Here is a 10,141-nt window from a genome sequence, read left to right as displayed (position 1 = left end):
CACCTGCTGTTTTGAGAAAAAAGGGACTGAATCAGGAGATACACCAGAAAAGGGAAGAACAAAGCCCACCTGGTCCCCCTCCAACCAACGCGCATGCGCCTACCTGAACCGCGCGCCCCACCTGGTCCCCTCACCCTCCTTTTCTTCCCTACCAAGGCCAAGCCCCTAATCCTCCAGCCTCTCATTCCCACCGAACCGTCTCCAGAATCTTCTCTCTTACAAATCTACAAAGCTTGGCAATTATAACACCTTGAAGCTTTCTCCCCTCCTTAAACATGCCGATCAAATTGCAGCAGAAAACAAGTGACAAAACCTGCACACCCCTCTGTAAGATTTGGTAGGAAGCGTTGAACCCTTTGCTCGGGCCGCATGTGTATTTATAGAATAGTTGCGGTGGCTTACAAGGTTTGGAATATCGCTAGGATTCTTCCAGAGAGAGATCGATACAACTTGGAGAAGAAGAACAGAAGAAGAGATAGAAACAGAAACAATTTAAACATATCATCTATGCCTACGTACTCTATTCTAACATCCTCCCTCAATCCAAACCTATGAAAATTTCTCTAGGTTTAGATTGTACTTGAATTCATTCAGTCTCCTCGTGGTAAGTGGTTTAGTGAAGCCATCCGCAAGTTGATCTCCTGTGGGAATAAATTTGATATCAAGTAGCTTTCGTGCTACTCTTTCTCTCACAAAATGAAAATCAACCTCTATGTGTTTTGTACGTGCATGAAACACCGGATTTGCAGAAAGATAGGTAGCACCAATATTGTCACACCATAACCTTGCAGCTTGTGGAGCCTTGATTCCCAACTCGTATAGAAGAGTCTGGATCCACATGATTTCAGCCGTTGCATTAGCAAGAGCTTTGTATTCTGCTTCAGTGCTTGATCTTGACACAGTAGCCTGTTTCCTTGCACTCCATGACACAAGATTTGATCCCAGAAAAACAGCAAAACCACCTGTGGACCTTCTATCATCAGGGCATCCTGCCCAGTCAGCATCTGAGTATGCACTAACTAGCATGGACGGTGACTTAATAATCTTGATTCCAAGTCCCATTGTAAACTTTAGATACCTCAGAATTCTCTTTACTGTAGTCCAATGAACTGTACTTGGTGCATGTAAAAACTGACATACCTTGTTGACAGAATATGAAATATCAGGTCTAGTCAATGTTAAGTATTGCAGAGCACCAACAACACTCCTATAGTTCGTTGCATCATTTGGTCCAAGTAATTCACCTCCTTCAACTATAAGCTTCTCAGAAGTGGAGAGTGGTGTACTTACTGGTTTGCAATGTTCCAGTCCTAGCCTTCTTAGAATATCTGTGGTGTATTTCTTTTGTGTAAGAAGTATTCCATCCTTGATCTGTCTTACCTCTATACCAAGAAAGTAGTGAAGATTACCCAAATCCTTGAGTGCAAACTCCACATTGAGATCACGAAGAAGAGAGGTAGTAGCTTCTGAACTAGAACTAGCAACAATTATATCATCAACATAGACAAGAACAAACATAGAGATGTTCCCTTTATGATAAAAGAATAATGAGGTATCTGCCTTGCTTGGAATAAACCCAAGTTGTTGCAACTTAGTACTCAACCTGGAGTACCAGGCTCTTGGAGCCTGTTTTAAGCCATACAAAGCTTTGTCCAACTTGCAGACAAAATGAGGTGTGCTTTTGTTCTCATACCCAGGTGGTTGCCGCATGAACACTTCTTCCTCAAGAACACCATGAAGAAACGCGTTCTCAACGTCTAGCTGACGTAAACTCCACCCTCTGGAAATAGCAATAGACAGAACAAGTCGAATAGTAGCTGCCTTAACAACCGGGCTAAAGGTATCCTCATAATCAATTCCAAAACTTTGCTTAAACCCTTTTGCAACCAATCTGGCTTTGTATCTATCTATACTTCCATCAGATTTTCTTTTAATCTTATAAACCCACTTGCAATCAATCAAATTCTTTCCCTTTTTTGGTGGTACAAGATGCCACGTTTTATTTTTCATGAGTGCTTGATATTCATTGTCCATAGCCCCTTTCCATTCTTTGTGAGCAAGAGCTTCGGCTAGATGAATAGGTTCACCTGAACTAGTGAGAAAAGCAAACTTGCGAGGATCATACCTTATTGTACCGTCCTTGTATTCCTTGGGCTTGAATACTCCAGATTTTGATCTAGTGTGGCGCTGAGGTATCTCGGATGACACATGTGTAGAGGCTGTTGCAGTTTCTTCATTGCCAGAACAAGCCGCAGAAGATCCAGCCAAATCGTCTTGGACTGCCGCGCCACAGGGCTCCAGATCCGAGGTAGACACCGGATCCAACGAGATTCTACTCGTGCCAGATGCCCCAGCAGCAGCAGGGCTGCGCATGGCACTGTTGATGGGCCCCTCTCCGGTTGGGCTGTCGGCCACGGAGCGCACCGGTTCCCGTGCGACGCGCGCGGACGGGCTGCGCCCCTCGCTGCCTGGGTCCACGCCCGAATCTTGGTCGGCCACTGGATCGGCAGGTGGGCTGGTCCCGCCATGTGGCACTATGGGAGACGCGGGAGACACCGCTGCGCGCCTGGCCCTCGGATCGCGTGCGGCTATCAACCTGGGATCGCGCACCTTCCCTGGCGCTGCAGTTCTGCACAAGATCAGCATCGGATCCAGCGCTATTTTCGTCCTCTTCTGCACACATAAAATCATAGCCAAAAACTGCATTTTTTTCATTAGTATCTGAATTTTCTTTTGGACTAGTCACATGATCATGTTCTATTAATTGTCCCCCGTGATCAGGACGTGACAAAGGATGCGAGAGAAGAGAAATTTCTGCTCGAAGAAGGGCTCCGGCATTTGGATGAAGTTTGGTGAAGGGAAAGATAGTTTCATGAAAGATCACATCCCTAGAGATGTAGAGGCGTCCAGTTGAGATTTCTAGGCACTTGTAGCCTTTATGAAGATTGCTGTAGCCAAGGAAAACGCATTGAGTAGAGTGAAACTCAAGTTTGTGGCGATTATATGGACGAAGATTAGGATAACATGCACATCCAAAAACCTTGAGAGAATTATAATCTGGCTTTTGATGAAACAATCGCTCTAAGGGAGTTGTGTTCCCAATAACCTTACTGGGCAACCGATTGATAAGATAAGTGGCAGCAATGAATGCTTCATCCCAATACTTTAGAGGCATAGATGCATGAGCAAGAAGGGAAAGGCCTACTTCAACAATATGACGGTGTTTACGTTCGGCAGAACCGTTCTGTTGATGTGCATGTGGACACGAAACATGATGCTCAATGCCTATGCTTCGAAAGAAAGAGTTGAGTTTCTCATACTCTCCTCCCCAGTCACTCTGGACTGCAATGATTTTCTTGTCAAATTGACGCTCAACAAATTTTTGGAATTCTTGGAAGACAGAAAAAACTTCGGATTTGAACTTAAGCAAGTATATCCATGTAAACTTACTATAGTCATCAATGAAGCTAACATAATATTTCTTTCTTCCAAAAGAATCTCTGGCATGACCTCATACATCACTGAATATCAGTTCCAACGGAGCATGAGACACACTATTTGACTTAGGATAGGGGAGTTGATGACTCTTGGCACATTGACAAGCATCACAAACAGACACTTTATTCTCACTACTAGACAATTGAAGATTGCCTTTATTCACTACTTGATCAACTATTTTTAATGAAGGATGACCTAATCTTTGATGCCACCTCTCTAAGGATGGTTTGACGACGGAGTAGACTTGACGATGACGCTTGCGGCTAAAAGCTCTTGATGTGATAGGATATAGACCACCGACGCATCTACCGTGATGGAGGAGCTCCCTCGTTGCCCGATCCTTAATGAAAAATACTTGGGATGAGTTTCAAAAAAGACATTATTATCAGCTGACAAACGAGACATGGAAGCAAGGTTTTTGTTGGCTTAAGGGACATGAAGCACATCTTTTAGAAGAAGATCACGTTTAGAATTAGGGAAATTAATGGAAAATTGACCAATGTGACATATGTCCATACCTCCTCCACTTGCGGCGGTGTTAATTTGCTCATTGCCATAGTATCTCTCTCGGTTTGCAAGCTTCTCCAGCTCACTGGTGACGTGATCCGTGGCTCCAGAGTCAGCATACCAGATGGTGTCCCCAGCTTCTTCTTGCTCCCTGATGGCTGCGGCAACGTGGCTTTCCTCGGGCACGAAATCTTCATCATAGCGATGCCAACAATCTTTCACCTCGTGCCCTGGCTTCTTGCAAAGCTGGCACCATGGCCTGGTGTTGGAGTAGGAGGCGCCAGAGGGACGTGGGCCAGTGTTGTTGGCGCGCCCACGCCCGCTGCTGTTGTTGTTGCCGCGTCCGCGCGCCTGCTGGTGACCGCGGTGACCACGGCCTCGGCCTCCAGTGCCACGACCACGTGGGAGGGAATTAACGGATGACTGGCGGATATTATTACCTTGTAGGAGATTCATACGGGCTTCAAAACTTAGCAGCTGGTTGTAGAGCTCCTGGACGGTCACCGGTTCGATACGTGCAGCCAGGGCTGAGATCACCGGGTTATACTCGATGTCCAGCCCTTTGAGCACATATGAGGTTATCTCTCCTTCAGAGAGGGGATCACCAGTGCAGGCGATCTCATCGGCGAAGGCCTTGATCTTTGCCAGGTACTCGGGCATGCCCATGCTTCCTTTGTGGAGATTGGCGAGGGCGATGCGGGTGTTGACGATCTGCGCTTGCGTCTGCGCAGCGAAGGAGGCGTGGATGGCACTCCACACCTCAGCCGGCGTCTGAAGGGTAGCGACCTGCGCAAGAACCTCACGTGACAGAGATCCCATAAGGTATCCTTGTACCTGTTGCTGCTGGGCGTACCAGATCGACCGGGTGTAGTTGAAGACCTGCTCCTCCTTCCCGTCTTTGGAGATGGTGATGGTAGGAGGGGGCGCCGGGCTTGCGGCGTCAAGGAAGTGCCCCATCTGTGCTCCCTTGATTTGGGGTAGCACGATGGCCTTCCAGAGGAGGAAGTTTGTCCTTGTGAGCTTCTCAGATGGAGGAGACCCGAGAGAGGAAACGCTGCTGGAGGTAGACGAAGATGCATAGATGGAAGACGCAGATTGGGTGGACAAGGTGTTCATGGTGGATCCAATCAGGGCGGTGTTGGTGGCGGCGATGGTGGAAGCAGCGGTGCTGGCGTTGGTGCCTGACATAATTCTCTCTCGACAAGTCTCTCTGGATAGGTTCAGGTTTCTCTCTTGATCAACTAGACCGATCTCTCAGGAAAGCTAGACGTACGAGAGGAAGGGCTCTAATACCATGTAAGATTTGGTAGGAAGCGTTGAACCCTTTGCTTGGGCCGCATGTGTATTTATAGAATAGTTGTCGTGGCTTACAAGGTTTGGAATATCGCTAGGATTCTTCCAGAGAGAGATCGATACAACTTGGAGAAGAAGAACAGAAGAAGAGATAGAAACAAAAACAATTTAAACATATCATCTATCCCTACGTACTCTATTCTAACACCCTCTCCGTCCCCTCCCCCTTCTCCCCTTTTCACTTGTTTTAATTACCGGGAATACTTGAACAACCAAAAAACCTAAAAAAATAGGTTGATCGGTAAAAGCTTAGTTTGGCTCCTTTCACACACATATAAGCAGTTCGTATGACTTGTACGAATTTGAAAAGAAAGCTTCCAAAAAGCTAGGCAACTATGTACTGCAAGTAGAGAACCTAGAAAAAATAGCTCATGCATGTATGGGCTGTGGACCGTGCTGTTTTCAAAAAAGTAAAACCACATGAGGCAACTTTACCAAGTCGCTTTTGGGATTGGGTTTCGGCTCTTCTCTCAACATCATCCTCTCGTGTGTTGCTCAACTGCATTGCTGGCAACCCGATTCGACATGGCCAAGGCCTTCGGCAAGGAGATCCTCTCTCGCCCCTACTTTTCGTTCTGGCTATTGACCCTTTCTGCCGCATTCTTTCCAAAGCCACGACCCAAGGGAATTTGCATCCGCTTTGAGGGAGACATGTTCGTGCGTCCCTGTATGCTGATGATGTGGCCATCTTCATTGCGCCAATTAGAAGTGATATTCAATTCTTGGCATTAACGCTTGCTTCTTTTGGGAAGGTCACCGGATTGGTCACCAACTGTGTCAGGAGCCTTGCTACACCCATTCCTTGTGTTGGTATTTATCTTGACGACGTCCTTCAAGACTTTTCGGCCGTCCACTCATGCTTCTCATCGAGATACTTGGGGCTGCCCCTCTCAGTTAAGAGACTCAAGAGAATTCACTTTCAATATTTAGAGGACCAGATTGCTGCCAAGCTGCCACCTTGGGCGCCGCATAGTTCTTCTAAAAGCGGTGCTGACGTCCATTGCAATTATTCATCTCACGCCTCTTGATTTGCCGGTTGAGGTCAGGAAGAAGATTGATAGCTTGAGACGCGCCTACTTGTGACAAGGTCACAGGAGTCACAGGAGGGAAATGTAAAGTCAATTGTAACCTTGTGTGCAAGCCCAAGATCTTTGGTGGGCTGGGTTTGCTCAATCTTGAGAAATTTGCTACCGCTCGTCTCTGTTGGCTTTGGTATGAATGGGCGGACCCTACCAAGCCTTGGCTAGGCAGTGGGACGCCATGCAATGATAACAACAAAGACATTTTCTCAGCGGCCACAACTATTCACATTGGGGACGGATGCAAGGCTAGTTTCTGAAACTCATCGTCGCATGATGGGTTTAGGCCTAGAGATAATGCGCCAAGAATTTTTGACATCTCCAAGAAGAAGACAAGCACGGTCCGCAAGCTCTCCTGAACAATTATTGGGTTAGCCAAATCGACACTAATCACGAGCTTTCCTTGGCGCACATCTAGGAATTCGCACTCCTTCAGGAAATGGTCTCTAAGATCAACCTCGCCACTGGTGTCCGCAACACTATCTCCTGGAAACTCACTTTGAGTGGCGAGTACTCGGCCTCTTCGGCCTACATGACTCAGTTTGAGGGTCACCTCAGAAGCAATATGGCCGCAACAGTTTGGAAGGTTTGGGCACACCCAAAGTGCAAGTTCTTCGCTTGGCTCAACATTCAAAACAGAGTGTGGACGGCAGGGCTGGCCAAACTATGGGCTTTGCCAGCTTTGCAAGCAAGTTAATGAATCTACGCCTTATCTCCTATTCCAATGCAGTTTCTCCCAACGTGTGCGGATGCGGCTTCGTGGATCGGTCTCAACAATGGCAACACAGCGGCTTGGCGGCACGAGATAACGGTCAAGAATTGGTGGTTCAAGACTGTACTTGATGGCGAGGCCTCAAGGAAGGCCCTGGCATCCTTGCTGATGCTCGTCTCCCGGGAGCTTTGGAGGGAGTGCAACGCAAGAGTTTTTAGAAATACTGCCACCACAGCGACCATTCTTGTCGCTAGGATCAAGAGGAGGCCCGTCTTTGGACACTTGCTGGCGCTTGTCATCTGTGTAATGTAATGCCGCGAGAGTAGACTCTCTTATCCCCGCTTGCAGGTTTCTGTTAAAACTCTTCTCTTAATCAATGAAAATGGCAAATCTCTTGCTTTGTTTAAAAAAAACTATGTTTCGCTTCAAAACAATTTCATGACAAAACTACATCTAATAAACTATAAATTTGGCAAATGCATCAGAAATTATGAGTTACTGGTATTCCTTTTGGGTGTTCTTGTTCTGAGCCTTGAGCCTCTCGTTTATTTCTTCAATTGAGGCAATGCCAGGCTTAGGCCGGAGCCATACGCGTGTGCCATCACCGCCCCATCTGGAACACATCCACTGCACGTCCTTGGTCTCACCATCGATGAGGTTGCACCTATAAACGCCACGAAATAAAACAAAGTAAACACACCCGCCACGCACGCCCAATTCTGCAGCATCCACGGCGAAGCTGGCTGGGGACCCCAGGAACAGGACGCGGTCACCCAAGCTCCGGCCGTCTCTCGCCACCCAGCGCATCCTGCCGGCTCCGCCGGCCGCCCCTTCCAGCACATGCACCGTCGCCGATGGCTCACGCGGAGGCAAGTCGCCGCCGGCCCCGTTGTCCTCGATTCGAACGTTTACCCGCATCACCTCGCCATGGGATGCCAAGAGGTAACTGTCATAGCGCATGTTTTTCTCATTCGCATCCCATTGCCATGTCGGATCATGCACGATGTCTTTGTGGTCTCCCTCCACCGAGAGACACCACGAAATCCTGCCGGCACATGCTATGACCTTGCCGTCGTGATACACCGCGACATGGCTATGGCTTACATGTTGAAAATCCAGCTTGATCGTCCATGCCGCATCACCAGGGTGTAAGATGGCGGCAGTGAAGGTGGGCCTGTGCTCACCCTCACGGGTAAACTTAGTAGAAGAGGCGTACAGAAAAACGGTGCCGTCGCCATAGACGATGCATCTGGGGTACTCCATCGACTGCTGGATCCGACGGCCGTCATCAGGGAAGGATGGCAGCGTCGTCATGGCTCCGGTGGAAAGGTCGTGGAGTCTCGGCCTAGGGCGCGGTGTGAAGAGCCATGCGGCCGTGCCATCGGCGCTGGCCACACAGTTCTTGTTGCGGTCACGCGTGGATCTTGACAATGCGCGCGGCGGAACCTCCATGACGTGGTTGAAGGGGCTCGACTTGGCCTCGGACCCGTAGTGGACGACCGAGTGCAAGAGAAGGCCCTGGCACGGCGCCAGGAGCCACGGCTGGAACGATGGCCGTGCCGCCGCGGCGTGCTCCCGCCATGGTTTGCAGATGGCGTTGAAGCGGATGAAGTCAGCGGCGTCGTGTAGGCGGCCGGAGACCTCGCCGAGCAGGTCCGGCGGGAGGTCTGCCCACGGGCGGCTGGGTGGCACGAGCCTGGGCGACATGATCGATCGACTCCGTCTTGTCTATACGACTCTATGGGGTTGTTTGGATATGGGATTGATACCAAACCTGTTTCCACTATTCACGTTTAGGACTGTAACAACCAAAAACTTTGTTTGGTTGGTCCAACAAATCTTCGGATAAGGAAAACTTGGTTTCCCACAAACCAGGAAAACGAGTATTTGGAAAAATGACTATTAGTAGTCTTTCCATAAACCTGTTTAGTTTATCCCTCGTTTCTGTCGCAAAGGACTCTAGCTTTCATGAAAGCTACGCATGTGGGCAGCGTCCAAAGTACGTCTGTTTGTTACGGCAAGATCAGCCATTCCAGGTGCCATGGCTACTGTTTCTTGGCGAGGACGACGACAGTGTTTCTCCTGTGACCGTGGGTGTGCTCGGCATCGCTGCGGCCGCTGAGTACGTGCGGTTGATGGCGGTGGCGGCGCCGGCGCCGTCGAAGACGAGGTCGTGTCCGCTGACGAACTGAACATCCTGGCCTGGTCGGATGTGAGGAACAGCGTGGCCTCCGCCACGTCGACCACGCGCAGGTGCAACACCTTCTTCCCGTGCAGCATGTTGTGCATCTTCGTCATGGCCTCCATCTCCTCGGCGTTCACGGCCACCAGGGCGTAGCTCACTGGTGTGGCGCCCGAGCTCCCCGGCGGCCGCGTGCACCATGCCAAGCAGTGCCCCGCTTGTTGATAGACATCACGTGGTCAAGCGCGCCCAGCTCCATGTCCATGATGGCCCGTCGGGATCAGCACGAACTGTGCAGTGGCCGACGTGCTGGGGTGGTGCCTCCACTCGGACCTCCTCACATCTCACGAGAACGGATTGTGATCTTTCTCAAGGTTGAGGATGATCCAAAAGATATGTCGATCCAAACAAAATATTCTATAAACCAGCGATAAATCATGAGTGGACATGCAGCAACGCGAGGTCGGTATCCACACCGCTTGTTCCCACGTGATTCGTGCGATGGAGCCGGTATAACGTTTTCCATCTCCCGCATATCAAGTGGTATGTCCCGTGTATTACGTCTGACAGCTCTGCCCACAAGGCAGGCTCAAGCATTGAAGTGAGACGCGTATTCATGACTTGTCTGTCCCAACGTCTAGCTGCACCACATACCCACGGTTTCGCTAAACTTCTGGCTTGCTTGTTACTGCTGCCATTCTTCTATGTGCTCCTTCTCCATTCTTCTATGTGCTCCTTCTCCATTCTTCTCAGTCTCGCTGTAATTCACAAGCTTGTGTTCATCCACGTTCCAGCGTAGCTCTACACCAC

At 49.3% G+C, this 10,141-nt stretch overlaps 2 protein-coding genes across 2 annotated transcripts; both read right to left on the bottom strand.

Annotated features, from left to right (window-relative positions):
• Nucleotides 1–549: 549 nt before the first annotated feature.
• Nucleotides 550–5,193, bottom strand: LOC147972762 (uncharacterized). Its single transcript, XM_087524447.1, has 4 exons — nucleotides 4,017–5,193; nucleotides 2,611–2,673; nucleotides 2,126–2,231; nucleotides 550–1,780 (listed from the first exon to the last, which is right to left on the bottom strand). The coding sequence occupies exons 1-4, from the start codon at nucleotides 5,191–5,193 to the stop codon at nucleotides 550–552; spliced, it is 2,577 nt and encodes an 858-aa protein (XP_087380573.1).
• Nucleotides 5,194–7,644: 2,451 nt separating this feature from the next.
• On the bottom strand, nucleotides 7,645–8,856 carry LOC147972761 (uncharacterized). The gene has a single exon (XM_087524446.1). It carries the CDS (start codon nucleotides 8,854–8,856, stop codon nucleotides 7,645–7,647), a length of 1,212 nt encoding a protein of 403 aa, XP_087380572.1.
• Between the last annotated feature and the right edge of the window lie 1,285 nt (nucleotides 8,857–10,141).

Source organism: Triticum urartu, chromosome 5A (assembly GCF_056163025.1).
Source record: "Triticum urartu cultivar PI428250 chromosome 5A, HENAU_Tu73, whole genome shotgun sequence".
In the NCBI taxonomy this organism is placed as follows: Eukaryota; Viridiplantae; Streptophyta; class Magnoliopsida; order Poales; family Poaceae; genus Triticum; species Triticum urartu.
This window is presented reverse-complemented; position numbering and strand designations above follow the sequence as displayed.

What these genes read in the sequence shown, in the direction of transcription:
- LOC147972762 (XM_087524447.1), bottom strand. Translation starts at nt 5,193, where the DNA reads ATGTCAGGCACCAACGCCAGCACCGCTGCTTCCACCATCGCCGCCACC. An exon ending in CACCGCCGCAAGTGGAGGAG is followed by an intron (nt 2,674 to 4,016) that starts GTATGGACATAT and finishes TTATGTGTGCAG; the next exon opens with AAGAGGACGAAAATAGCGCT. An exon ending in TACAAGGACGGTACAATAAG is followed by an intron (nt 1,781 to 2,125) that starts GTATGATCCTCG and finishes TGCTATTTCCAG; the next exon opens with AGGGTGGAGTTTACGTCAGC.
- LOC147972761 (XM_087524446.1), bottom strand. Translation starts at nt 8,856, where the DNA reads ATGTCGCCCAGGCTCGTGCCACCCAGCCGCCCGTGGGCAGACCTCCCG.